A 13,890-nucleotide genomic window follows, 5' to 3' on the forward strand; every position below is an offset into this window, starting at 1 on the left:
ACCTCTCTGCAGTAGAGTCAGAACACCCTATACTGTATAGTTATTTCAAAATAAAAAGATTTTTTAATGCCTTAGAGGAAAAGGTATGACAGACAACTTTCAATAGACTATAGTCTGTTTTAGATATGTGCTATGGTTACACTTTTTTAGAAAAGAGTCCTCATCTTGGGACTTCCCTGGTGGCGCAGTGGTTAAAGAATCCGCCTGCCAATGCAGGGGACACGGGTTTGATCCCTGGTCCAGGGAGATCCCACATGCTGCGGAACAACTTATCCTGTGCGCCACAACTACTGAGCCTGCGCTCTAGAGCCCGTGGGCCACAACTGCTGAAGCTCGTGCACCTAGAGCCCGTGCTCTGCAACAAGAGAAGTCACTGCAATGAGAAGACCACGCACTGCAATGAAGAGTAGCCCCTGCTCGCTGCAACTAGAGAAAGCCCGCGCACAGCAACGAAGACCCAAGCAACGCAGCCAAAAATAAAATTAAAAAAAAATTTTTTTAAAGAGACAAGACATGCCACAAACAGGGAGATTACACTTGTGGCACAGATGGGTATCCAGAATAGAGGGGGAAAGTGTATGTATATAAACTATACATACATAGAAATATATTTTTACATTAATGATTATATTAAAAATAAACACTCAATAGACACTTCACATTAAAGGAAATACAGATAATCCATAAACATAGAAGATAAGATGTTCAACACATTAGTAAGCAGGAGTTTTAAATTAAAACTACACTAAGATCCCATTTCATACCTATCGGCCTGTCAAAAATGAAACTGACAATGGCCATCCCAAGAGTTGGGAGGATGTAGAGTTGGAAACATTCCTACACACTGTCTGACGTCTAAGTTGATAGGATAGCTTAGGGGACAGTTTGGCATACCCAGGACCCAGGGATGCCATACCTAGGTGTCTATACCCAGGAGCATGAATTCACTCCACGGGTAATGGTTGCATCCAAGAGGGCGAAAATCTTAGCTATTACAATGGTTTGTGATCCTCCAAAGAGCAACAGGACTTTAAAATATATAGTATATTCGTGGTATTAAAATTCCATTGGGGTCAATAGGAAAACAATGTATAAAAGGCTCTTTGGGCGGGGGTAATAATGAAAAAGAGGTTGGGAAACTCTGGGAGAAAGTCTGCGATCCATGCCCAGCGGTACGTGGATGTGTCTGCAGCAGCATCATTTGTACCAGCAACAGCATGGGAAACACCCGATGTTCTGCAGCAGTGCAGTGCACCTGCAAAGCTGCACATACTCACAAAATGCAAGACTGTGCGTCAGGGAGACTGAATCATCACAACTACATGAGCTGTTGAGTAAAAAAGCCAGTCAGAGAAGAAAAGTTACTGGATGGTTCTGTTTATATGAGGTCAAACCATGCAAAACTCAACAGAAATAAATGCTAAAACAAAGACAGCCTGTATAATTTATAGAAAGCTTGAAATATTGGATATCTCTAAAGGAAAGAGAGGGGAATGGGATTGGAGTAGGATATACAGGAGGTTGAATTCTAAGATTCTGGAATTTTCTAAAACATGATAAGTGCCACAGGTGTTCATTTTATTAATTTTCAAACAATATTTGCATGTATATACTGTATATTTCTTTGGAGATATATACATATATGTTTAATAAGAAGTTGTTAGCATTTTTAAGGGCCTTATGCCATGTATGAGGTATGGTAAAGTATACTATGTGTACCTGACACACTGGTAAGTGGTTTTGAATTGAAATCAACGGGAGGGGACTCGAGTGTCATGCCACGGCACATAGTTGTGTGTCCTTGTTTACTGAGCTGGTGGGGACCGAATGGTAGGTGATTTACAGTGATGTGTGAAAGTCGACCAGTGCACTTTTTCAACCAGACTGTGTTTTTGCAACAAGAATGGTGTGAGAACCTGGCTCCCAGACCCTCTCCCTCCTCTTACAGAAGGAGCGTTTATCCCGGAAAGGCTCGTCTCCTTCTCCGCATGTCCCCTCCCTTGCTGCCCTTTAGCAGTTGCTCTCTCTCTCCTTCCAGCCCTCCCTGATGGAGCTCTGGACACGGCGCTCCGTGCGGATGAGGCAGGCAGTGAGGAGGACCTGTACGAGGACGTGCACAGCTCCAGCCACCACTACAGCCACCCTGGAGGGGGCGGCGAGCAGCTGGCCATCAACGAGGTAGGGTCAGGGCTGCATGGGTGAAGGGATGGGGCTGGAACGCACGACCTGGCCATCAGGGCGACTTCAGCACGTTCATGCAGGCCTGGATGTCCACAGTCTGTGTTCCAAGCAGATGACAGTGGCACCGGTGTGCACTCCACACAGGTTCAGCCTGTGGCTCTCACTTTAGAATGTGGTGTCCACGAGCAGAGCTTGTCAAATCCAGGACCCTCCCCTCTGCCCTCAAGGGGCCTAGAAGGAACCCAGAATAGCAGGTGTGGTACCCAGGACCTGTGATGCAACTCCTGTAACACTGTCCTGGATGGAAGAAGCTCTGCTTGGCAGGAAGGAGGCCAGGGCTTAGCCCCTGACCTCTCAACTAGTTGCCTGGGCAGGACCTGGGCAAGGCACGTGATTTCTTCCCTATTGACTCCAAGAGCTTAAAGAGTATTGCTGTTGCTATGACAACTGTGCAGTATATGTTACCACTTTTTACTGTTCCTACCTAAGCAGAAGAAATCAGTACGAAACTTTATGTAGGCAAAACTGGTCCCCATGCCAAGTCCTCCTTTTGTATTCTCCAAGGAAGGAGAAATTTCGAGACCTGGACACTCCTCTGTTTTTCTCACTCATACTTCTATTTTCTCCCCATCTTCTTTTTCACTTAATTTGGAGAAGGCTGTTGAACATAATGTGGTAGGTAACTGGCACAAGCACATGTCCATAACAGCACCACATTCTCCTCTTGGCCATGATAGAAATGTATTTCTGCTTCACTAAAATGAATCAGACCACCCACGATCTTGCAGAAGATTTTCCCTTCACGAGGAGATCAGTGTACAAACAGTTAGCTTCTGACATTTCTGGAGCCCTTCGGGAGTGTGGTGTCCTCACTACCTACCTGACAGTCACCAGTGCACCAGCGCTTCCCACAGGCCCGGCTCTGAATGATGATTTAAAGTAGCCATTAAATAATGATTTCATCAAAATCCATGATGCATAAGGAATAAGCATCCAAATAAGTTGGTTTTTCCAATATATGAAGCCTTTCTTTAAGTGCTTCTCATAAACTATTTTGAATGGAAGGGGCTCCAAAATGATGTCATCTTAGTAGAATTCACAGAGAATAGTTTGCTTTTTCTTGAAGATTCAGCCGCCCTCAGTCTTGGGGCCCAGCCACGGTGGGAGGCCATGTGGGGCAGGGGGAGAGTCTCTCACACCTGGATGAGAGCTCCTCCCTGCCAGCGACCAGGTGTGGAGATCTGAGCAAGTAGTGCTCTGAGTGCTGAGCTGTAAAATAGGATGACCGTACAGTTACAGGAGGACGAACAAACGCAAGTAACGTGGCACGCAGTGGGCGGTCAACCTCCAATGACGCAGATGGTAATGAGGAAGGAATAGTAACATAAAGCTTTCTGTGTGGGGTTATCTGATTGGCCATCAGTGCTGCGTCGTTAGAGCTCTCGTGTCTACTTTTTATAGCTGTTCATCTCCTACCTAGTGGTGGAATCTGGTCCATCACATCATGCTGCTGGCGGGGAGGTGCCTTTTTGGCCCTTAAAAATGTGTCCATTCTAAGGTCTTTGGATGACGAAAGCCAAGAGCCAGGAGTGCTCTAGAAGAACAAGTAGGCTCTGGCCAAGGGCAATGAAGGCAATTGAGACCATGAATTGTATAGGACCTATTTTAGCTGCTTAGAGAATTTGTTTCCTGTTTGGTTCAAAGGTCCTGCCTGGTATTTGAGGTTACTGAGTGGACAGCGTGGTGGTGTTGTACCTGTGTTTAGAGCCCTCAGTGCTCCCAGGGTGCTGGTCTTCCCTGGACCCTGGGCGAGCACCCAGGGTGGGGTGAGGATGCAGCATGCCACGAGGAGGACGGCCAGGCCAGGCAGCAGAGCCCCTCCAGTGATACAAGGCTGACATGGGGCAGGGGCTGGGCTGCTGGCTAGTGGAGGACCTGCTGCAGGTCATTCCCGTCTCGGGCCTCTGTTTCCTCCGTGTGGGGTGAATAAGGCCCCTGGGCCCCACTGGCATGTAGGAGAGTCACCGTGCCCATGTGTACTGGGTACCCGGGAAAGGCTGTATTCGTTACGATTCCTGGGCAGCATTAAATAGATTCACCTTATCAGGAACTCCAGAGAGACATAAGAGGTGATTCTCCGATGACAGGCTGGTTCCCCCAGCCTTGCGAGATCAGCACATCCTGCTCTGCATCCCCGGCCCCTCTGGCATGCACAGCTCTTGCGTGTGAGGCAAGAAGGCTTACTGGTGGTCAGTGTGGGTTTCAGGCTTGGAGATGATAGAAGCAACACGTGTCAGAGAGAAGTCCACACTAAATAGCATCTGGCTTGCTCTAAACTCACACGTGCACTTGTATTTTCTAAGAATACGTTGGTGTCATGTTCTAAATTGGGACACTGTCTAGTTCCTGGTGACCTAAGGAGGGATCACTCTTCAATTTCCTAAGCAGGAGGCAACCGAAACCAGCTGGCCTGAAGAGCAGGCGATGCAGGGGGGGCAGCGAAGCCCTTTTGTGTCCTGGGTACATGAGGAGCGTGTGTGTGTGACCATGTGAAGATCTGAGTGTGAGGTGTGCGTGTGTGTGTTGCATGCATGTGACACACATTTACTGAGTGTTTAGTGTGTGTCAGGCAGTGTCTCAGGTCTGGGACAGAGCTGTGCAGAGGACATCGTCCTGCCTTCCGGGAGCTGACCGCTGGGGTGACGGCAGGCACTGCACGTCTGTGGGCACCTGGCCTCGTCTGCATGTGCCCCAATGGAAGGAGATGTCTTGTTCATCCTGTATCCCTTGCCCCTAACTTGTGCCTCGTGCCTTGTGACTGTCCAGTTCCTGCAGCATGAGTTAACGTCAGGGCCCAGAAGTGTCCCCTCTCCTTTCAGTATTGTCCCCGCCAGATGCCCGTGACCCGGGCCCAGGCCTGGGCCTGTCTGCCCAATTCCTCACCCCCCTCCCACCCTCTCCCTGCCTCCCACAGCTCCGGCCATGCTCTGCTGAGCTGGCGTCACCCCTGAGGTCAGGCCTGAGGACATTCTTAGCCCAGGGATTTTTTTTCTGAAGAGTTGAGGGCTGAAAGTAGGCAGTGTCTTTGGAAGACATTGTTCTTGTTTCTTTTTAACCTCCCCACCCAAAGTTGTGAGATGGGACCGGCCCCCAGCCAGGAGGCCTGGGGTCTCCTGGTGCTCAGCCACCACCCTGCAGATTGCAGTCTCCCCTCCGGGCCAGGCCAAGCTGTGCTGGAGGACGGCAGGCGTGTGGAGCTGGGCTTCCCCTCAGCTCTGCCCACTTGCTGCACAGAGCTGAGGGCCTTCGAATGTCCAGCTCCCCTCCAAACACCTGTGTGTAGACCTGCTCCAGGAGGGCAAGGGGGCGCTGAGGGCAGCTCCTGGATCATCCTGCGGAGAGAAGATGACACCCAGACTAGAGGGCAGACAGACATAAAGCTTGTTCTCCAACCTGGGGCTTAAAGCGTAAAGGAGCTTTGCCGGTAACTCGGCCAGCACAGCAGGTGGGAAGCCGGACTGGCCCGGGCCCCCAGGCCGTGGGGTCACCAAGGACAGAAGACAGTCTGGCCATCCACCTACTCCCAGCACTTCTTGGTGGAGCATTTAGAGAACACCGCAGGATGCGAGGCTGGCTTGCGACCACCCCTTCCTGGAGGCAGTCTGACCCTCCATCCAGGAGTTTCTGCCTTCCCTGGTGCCTGTGACCGTGGCTATCTGTCCCCACACCTGACTTAGCTCTTGCACCCCCTCCCCGGCCCCAGGGAGGAGCCCAGTACTGGTCAGGGCTCCAGACCCCTCACGCGCGCCCTGAGCTGGGTGACAAACGGACGTAGGTCTCCGAGAGACGGGGCAGGAGCAGCTCGAGACCCCAGCGCCAGGCCTGCAAGTGCCCATGGCCAGCAGCCCAGAGCAGCCTTCCTCTTCCCTCACCCTCCTGAAGCCATGTCCCGGACACCTAGGTCACCCCCTCCACGGCAGTCCTGCCCCTCCCAGACCTACACACTCACCCAGCTAGCCTGGCGGGCCAGGCCCTGCTGCCTCTTCTACTCCTCCCTGGCTTGGATCCTCTCAGCCTGAATCTTTCAAGGGCCTACGCCTTTGTTTTCAAGCTTTTTTGGCTTTGTTTTTGGTCATGAAATACACACACAAATACTGTTGCTACTATCTTCCCTGCCGTACACCCAGATCACCGGGATCTGAAGGCTGGGTGCCCCGGGGTGGGGCAGAAGCCACCTCTCAGTCCTCCATCCCGGCCCAGGTTCAAGGTTCTTCTGCCACTTAACGTCTCCCAGGCTGCTCAGCTGCACAGGGGACACAAGCGTCATCCCAGAGCTGAGCCGTGGCTGAAGTCCTGAAGCTCGCCCCCGAGGCCAGGCAGCAGCAGGAAGGTCCTGCAGACCCACAGCGCTCAGTGCTGCGCTGACCAGTGGCTTCCTGGAACCACCCTGACTGGTGGCCTGAGGTCACACAGCCCACCGTGCCCGCCTTCCTGGGTGTCCGATGGCTCTGCAACCACAGGGGCACAATGACTCAAGTCAGGGGTCCGAGCCACACCCCACCAGAGGCGTCACACAGTCTTACCAGTGCTGGGATTTGGGGCAATAGGGAGTCCCCACAATCCTTGTGAGAGCTTGAAGGGAGAAAATCTTGAGCCAGTCATTTGAAGAACTGGGCAGGAAAAGAAGACTCTTTCCCCCAACTAGACAGATAGGCCCAGTTGAACCTTCCGATCTGAGGGGGGCAGACAGCCTCTCTGGACACGTCCCAACCCTCCTCTGCCACACACACAGGTACCCACCTGCGCACATACATCCCGGCGTCCACTTGCACTCTTCAGCAGGATGGTGACGTCCACAGGCACCATCGTCTCTACTCACTCGCGTGTAGAGCTGGCACACACACAGGGAACCTGAACATACAGCCACCCACAAGGGAACACCCAGCCTCTGCACGTAATCCCTCCATGGGCTTCTCCTGCCCCAGGAGCCTCAGAGCTGAGCATGGAGCCTGGAAACCTCTGCCCACTTCTGAGCTGCTTTTCAGTCTCCTCGGCCCCCTCAGCTGCTGCCTCCTGACCCATCAGAGGGGCTCGGTGACCGTGACAGAGCTCCTCACTGTGGATGGAATGACAGGCTTGCTCATGAGCTCTGAGCCCTGCAAGGTTAAGGTTGCAAGCTCTGTCTGGGAGGCAGTAGAAACCCCCGGGTACCTGACATAGGGTTTTTTTCAAAAGCTGCTGAACCACGTGCAGAAGAATGAAATTGGACCCTCAAAAATCAACTCAAAATGGGATTAAAGACTCAAATGTAAGACCTGAAACCATTAACCTACTAGAAGAAAACAGGGGAAAAAGCTTCTTGGCATTGTTCTGGGCCATGATTTTTGTATATGACACATTTGAAAAGCACAGGCAGCAAAAGCAAAAATAGACAAGTGGGATTGCATCAAACTAAAAAGCTTTGCACAGTAAAAGAAACCATCAACAGAGTGAAAAGGCAACCTATGGGGTGGGAAAATATATTTGCAAACCGTATATCTGATAAAGGGTTAATATCCGAAATCTCTAAGGCACTCACAACTCAATAGAAAAAAAAAAAAGAACCCAAAAAACAAACCAGAAATAATAATAGTAATAACCCAATTAAAAAATGGGCAAAGAGACCTGAATAGACATCTCTTAAAAGAAAATGCCCAACGTTACTGGACATTCAAATATCAGGGAAAGGCAAACCAAAACCATAATGAGACATTACCTCACACCTTACAATGGCTATTATTAAAAAGACAAAAGATAAGTGCTCTTGAGGATGCGGGAAGAGAAACCCTTACACACCGTTGCTGGGAATGTAAACTGGTGCAACCACTTTGGACAACAGTGTGGAAGTTCTGCAGAAAGTTTAAAATAGAACTATTATACACTCCAGCAATCCCATTTCTGGATGTATATCCAAAGGAAATGAAATCAGGATCTTGAAGAGATATTTGCACTCCCCTGTTCACTGCAGCATTATTCACAATAGTCAAGATATGGAAACACCTAAGTGTCCGTCAGCGGATGAATGGATGAAGGAAAATGTGGTATATATATTATTCAGCCTTAAAAAAGAAGGAAATCCTGCCCTTTGCAACAAGGTGGATGAACCTAGAGGACATTATGCTAAGTGACACAGAAAGACAAAGACTGCATGATTGCACTTATATGTGTAATCTAAAAGTCAAACTCACAGAATCTGAAAGTAGACTGGCTGCCAGGGGCTGGGGGAGAGAGAAATGGGAAGATGTTGGTCAAAGAGCACAAAGTTTTAATTACGCAAGATGAATAAGTTCTGGGGATCTCATGTACAGGATGGTGAGTATTGTTAACAGTACTGTATTGTACTTAAAATTTGCTGAGTGGTTAGTTCTTAAAGTGTTCTCACCACACAGACAAAACGGTAACTCTGTGAGGAGATGGAAATGGTAATCCAGCCACCACGGTGGCTTGATTGTGGTGGTCATTTTACAGTGTATATCAAGTCGTACGCCTTAAATATATACAATTTTTGTCAATCATACCTCAGTGAAACTGGGGAGGGAGGGTTAGCGGCTGAAGAAGCCAGCTACTTTCCCATAGGAACAAAATGCCGCTCTGATGGGCAAGGTCAGTAGGAGAGGTTCTGAGTCAGGGCCTTTCTGGAGCATCTCAACACGGATCCGCCCGTCTGTCCAGAGTTCAAATTCCTGGACGAGTTTATGACAGAGCAAATCGACCTTTCAGAGCCGCATTTACTCATCTGTGCTGTCGGGGCCAAGGGCAGCCCTTGGTGTTAGGACTCAGAACCCCTGGCCCCCGGCACCCTAAGCGCCACCGTGGTCATCTATGCGCCTGGCCCGCGCGGAGCCAGGACCGCGGAGACCCCTCGGGTGGAGGCGCCCCGGGCCGAACGCGGCGCACGCGGGAGCCGCCCGGCCCGGCCCCGGCCCCGCCCCCAGCCCCCCCCCCCGCCGGCGGCCGGGTCGCTGGGCCGGGTCTTGGGGGACGCGGCGCGCGCGGCGAGGGAGAAGCCCCGGCCCGGGGAGCGCGGCGGCTCCGCCCCCGCTCTGGGCGCTCCGGCAGCCCCGCGGCCGCCCTGTCGCGGCGGGATCCCCGGGCGCGCGGAGCCGGGAGGCTGGGCGCCATGGCCAGGGCCCCGCAGTCCCGGCGCCGCCCAGCGCCGCCCGGGAGCGTCCTGCGCGCCCTCCTGCGCTGCAACCTGCCCCCCGGCGCCCAGCGCGTGGTGGTCTTCGCCGTGCTGGCGCTGCTTGTGCTCATCAATGTCGTGCTGATATTCCTGCTGGCCTTCCGCTGACCGCCGGGGTGAGTGGCGCCGGTGTGGGCCCCCTCCGCCGCTGCGCGTCTTTCCTGCCGCCCGGCTCCGGCTGTGGCCGCCCCAGCCCCCAGCTGCCCAAGGCGGGTACCCGAGAGCCCTGCACCTCCCCACGAGGGGAGGCCTACACCTCAAACCCGTGCGCTGGGGCCCGTCTGTGTGCGCGTCCCCCGGGGCACGGCCGGGTGGGTGACTTAGGGGCGCGGTGACACATGTGCCATGGGGTCCTTAATGTCTGTCTCGTGTGTGTGTGTGTGTGTGTGTGTGTGTGTGTGTGTGTGTGTGTGTGTGTGTGTGTGTGAGACTGAGGGGGCAGATGCCGCTGTGGCCGCAGCTGTCTGGTTGTCAGGGAACCTCGCACATGTGACCACCGTGTGAGCGGATCTGGACATGCCTTTCTGTGCGGGTTGAGAGATGTCTGAGGATGAGTGGGCTCCTCTGCTTATGTTGCCTGCAGTTGCTTTTCCCACTTCAGGTGTTAGATAAGTGGTCTCAGTCAGCGTGCCCCCCACTGCAGGCAGGCCGCCCCCCACCCTGACCCTTGCAGGTGGGCATCCCTGGGCTGCGTGTGCGGGGGCCCGTGGGATCTGCGTTGTGTTCCCAGACTGTCGGCATGGACTCCTCCACCAGCGTGCATGTGTGAGACAGCTGGGAGGTGGGGCAGGGTGGGGAGGGTGGGGGCGCTTTGAGGCAGAGCCTGGCTTTCCCAGCCCTGTCAAACTCTCAGAGGCACAAAAGGGGATCCAGCACCCTGTCCCTGGCTTGTCTTCGTCCTGAAATTGCCCCCCGCCGTCCGGGACAGTCCCCCACCTGCCTCCACATAAACACCCCATACCTCAGAGCCAGCATATGCTCCCCACTGCCAGGCCAGGAGGGAGCCCGGAACCCTCGCCCCTGGGCCTGCCCAGCCTGAGTTTTGGCTTCAGTGCAGCTGCACCTCAGACAGAGTGCCAGGAAGGGCCTCTGTCCAGAAGCCCACCCAGCACTGGCCCTGGCAGCCTCCAGGCTGTCCTGAAAGCGGAATGTGTCTCTGACCTCTTGGAGCTGCATCTTGTCTTAGTGACGTCACATAAACGGTTAATGTCATAGCTGTGCCTTGTCTGAGCACCTCCTATTTGTGGATCTACACGGGAGACTGGTGACCCAGGTACAGCACACTGTTACTCTGGGTTCTGATGGGGACCGAGGCACAGGGATATCAGGGGAGTTGCTCATGGCTGTGTGTCTATCAAGTCCCCTGTGCCCAGCAAGTCGCTGGGACAAGGAAGTGACAAAGGTCACCCTACCCTACCCCCTGCCATCAAGGGCTTCTAGGTGACGGGTCAGGATGGGTATGGGGGCTTGTCCATAAAGGCGTAAGGAAGCCTGCCCCTTTGCCCCACACCTGGAGCCCTTCCCAAAGCTGAGCAGGAGACCACCTGCGGAGGACCCGCACCTCTCCGCAAAGGCTGGCGGGATAAAGCGGGAGCAGGCAGGAGGCACTGGGCCATGCGAGCGGGGATTCTGCTCAGGGCTCATTTGAGGGAAGGTGGGGACAGGGGGAGATGCCTGACCTGATTAATATCATGTGGGACTAACCTGGGACGGGAACTGGTCAGAAGCTGGGCTGTGTGGGGTGTGTCTGCAGTGCTTCCTCCCTGCCTGGGCTCTAGCAGTGGGGACTACCTCCACGCTGTCCTGGAGACTAGCGTGTGCAGCTCGTGTGACCTGAGGATGGACGGCATCCGCTTGCGATCTAGCAGATTGTTCTCAAGAGATCAGAGTGTAGCATCCCATTGGCCAGCCTGTGAATGTGCACTGGCAGGTGCGTGCCGGAACAGGGAGTCTCAGAACACCCATTTCCCCAGGATCAAAACTACAAAGCTTAATAAACCAGAAGTTTTGTTCCCTGCCAGATTCAAACCTCAGGTTACGAAAGCAGCTCCAGGGGTGAACCCTCCCCAGTCTCCGTAACTCATCACTCAGAACGTACAGGCCTTCCCAAATAGTCTCCATCCTGATGGGCCAAGTCACCCTTGGTCACTGTCCCTGTACGGGAATGTTCACCTGCAGCCACGTCCTCATTGGCTCAACTGCACCACCTTTGAGCCACTCTGCTTCCTCTTGGTCTAGGGCCAGATCCTCTGAGGGCTGGATGGCAGCCTGCTTGTGCCCGTGTGCCGGCTGTGGGCCGCCCAGCCTGATGCCTGCTCCCGGGCTGCAGCTGGCCAGCTCTTCTCACGTGGCCTCACTGAATCCTCTGGTCTCATCCTGGCCGCACTGCAGCCTGGAGGTTTCTCCCTGCAGAAGAGGACAAGCCTGTAGTAGGTCTTCTTAGCTGGGATGAGTACAGTGGTTTCTTGAGGAGGCCTGCAGCCCCCAGGATTAGCCCAGTGCTGTCTGCCCAGGGTCCCTGGGTGGGCCACGGGAATCTGCAGCCCTTGAACAGCTGCTGCTGTGAGGATGGGTGTACACATAAGCTGTGGATTATTCTGAAGAGTGGTTTCACTGGGGTTTGGAGCAGGTTTAAACCCAAGAAAACATGAAGAATCTCATGGTGGTTTGTGAGCGTGCTTTCTCAGGCCCTACCCTGGAGGAAGGGCCCAGCCTGAGTGTGCTCCAGTACCCAAGCACCCCCTGCTTCTCACCCTGTCCCTTTGGGGTGCCGTGGAGACAAGTGACCCCCCGCTGGGCAGCAGCTCAGAGGAGGAAACAGCACAGAGGCCGTGTCTGGTGATGCCCCAAGGCCTTGACTGCTTAGCCAAAGAGCCAGCTCAGGTCTGTGACAGTCAGAGCCGACACCTGGTCCCAGTAGCGAGGGGCACGACCCTCACCTCCTGGGCAGCCCCCAGCCCACTGCTCAGGAGGTGGGCTGCCCGAAGCTCACAGAGCCACTCGTCATTCACGGAGTAGACACTCAGCCCACATTACATGAGCAGGGAGGAGTCAGCCCAGTGCAAAACGGAGCTCTGAGCACAAGGGCTGCCTGGGAGGGGAGCGTCCCTCCTAATGCGATTTCTGATCATGCGGGAGGGAGGAACCACGCCAGTCATTTCCGGAGAGAGAAATTAATATAGAGAATTGTCAGCCAGGTGTAAAGTGGGTGACTCAGTCATGAAGTGCTCAGGAACAGCCCTGAGGTTTCTGTGACAGAGGTGGCAACTGCGAGATGTTCCTTCCTCTCTAGAGCTGGGGAATGAAGGAACTAGACTGGAGTAATTAAAACTGAGAATTCTGTGAGCTGGAGGCCTAGAACTCTGAGGAGGGGGGCTGCTCAGCTGGTGCCGAGGGGGCCGAGACTGGCTCTGCAGGCGTTCAAAAAACACTGCAGACCGGATCCAGCTACTGCAGTGGCTGGGCACCAGCAGACCTGGGGAAGCGGTGTTTGCTGCTAATCAGGTGGTAGACTGCAGGTCCACAAGAAGCCACTAGGAAGGAGCAAGCCCCCTCCCTCTCCAGTTCTCAGGTCCCCTCTGATGCCACAGGGGACGGCCGGCACAAGCAGAGATGCAGCCGGCAGTGCCCCCGGCCAGCATCACGGAGCACAGCAGAGACACGGGGGAAGCTGAGAGGCAATAGTTTAATCACGGCCCGGGGGGACGGGAAGAAGGTGTGCCCTGTGTGCAGGAGGGGGCAGCATGCTCGCCCTCAGATTCTGTGGCTCCCCAGGATTCTAGCAGTCAAGGATCAAGTTCACCGCCAGTCTAGACATGCCCTGGGCACAGCCCTGCCTCCTGAAGAGCGGCTGGCTCAGAGGGAGCCTCCGTCTGCCCCTCTGTACCACGAGTCAGGATCCCCCCTTCCCAGGGGTGGGAGACAGAGGGCAGGAACACCCTCACCCCTGTGACCTGCCCTCCCTGGTTCTCTCCACAGCTCATCAGTGATGGCAGTGTGGTCTGTGCTGAAGCACTCTGGGACCATGTCACCATGGATGACCAGGAACTGGGCTTCAACGCCGGGGACGTCATCGAAGTAATGGATGCCACCAACAGAGAGTGGTGGTGGGGCCGGGTCGCTGACGGCGAGGGCTGGTTTCCAGCAAGCTTTGTGCGGGTACGCACTGGCCCGAGCTTCACCTAGCCCCGTAAAGAGGCAGCTGGCTCTGCTCAGCAGTGCAAGCCTGAAACTGCTCTGGGGTCTGGGGTGCTGTGTGTGGACCTCCCACTCATAGCTGCGCTGGGACTGCAGGCTGGGGGCTGGGTGGGCGGGTGGGTGTCGGGAAGCCCAGCCTGGGAATCGAGACACAGCCTTCCTCCTGCGCCACCACCAACTCCATCCCTGCCCCTGCCCCTCCCTCCAGGAGTCCTCAGCGGCCAGTGAAGAACGGGTCAGAAAAGTGGTCCCCTCCGGGCGCGGGGGGGGGTCTGTGTGTTAGAGTACAG

General features: G+C 54.4%; 2 protein-coding genes across 4 annotated transcripts in view; both read left to right on the plus strand.

Moving 5' to 3' along the window:
* The window catches only part of LOC307187565 (rho guanine nucleotide exchange factor 4), a 79,374-nt gene that overhangs the window by 56,632 nt on the left and 8,852 nt on the right, over positions 1-13,890 (plus strand). For 2 of the 3 annotated variants that reach the window (XM_079923764.1, XM_079923765.1), the window contains exons 2-3: positions 2,039-2,178; positions 13,382-13,561. In XM_079923764.1, coding sequence (XP_079779890.1) covers positions 2,039-2,178; positions 13,382-13,561 — 320 coding nt within the window. Of the gene's footprint in view, positions 1-2,038; positions 2,179-9,449; positions 9,520-13,381; positions 13,562-13,890 lie in introns of those variants that run through there. The other variant, XM_079923766.1, reaches the window with a different exon arrangement.
* SMIM39 (small integral membrane protein 39) lies at positions 9,193-9,511 on the plus strand (the record flags this gene model as incomplete). The annotated part of the gene is made up of 1 exon (XM_079923768.1): positions 9,193-9,511. Exon 1 carries the CDS (start codon positions 9,341-9,343, stop codon positions 9,509-9,511), a length of 171 nt encoding a protein of 56 aa, XP_079779894.1. The 5' UTR covers positions 9,193-9,340.

The sequence above is a fragment of the Stenella coeruleoalba genome (genome assembly GCF_951394435.1).
Source record: "Stenella coeruleoalba genome assembly, chromosome: 6".
Taxonomy (NCBI): Eukaryota; Metazoa; Chordata; class Mammalia; order Artiodactyla; family Delphinidae; genus Stenella; species Stenella coeruleoalba.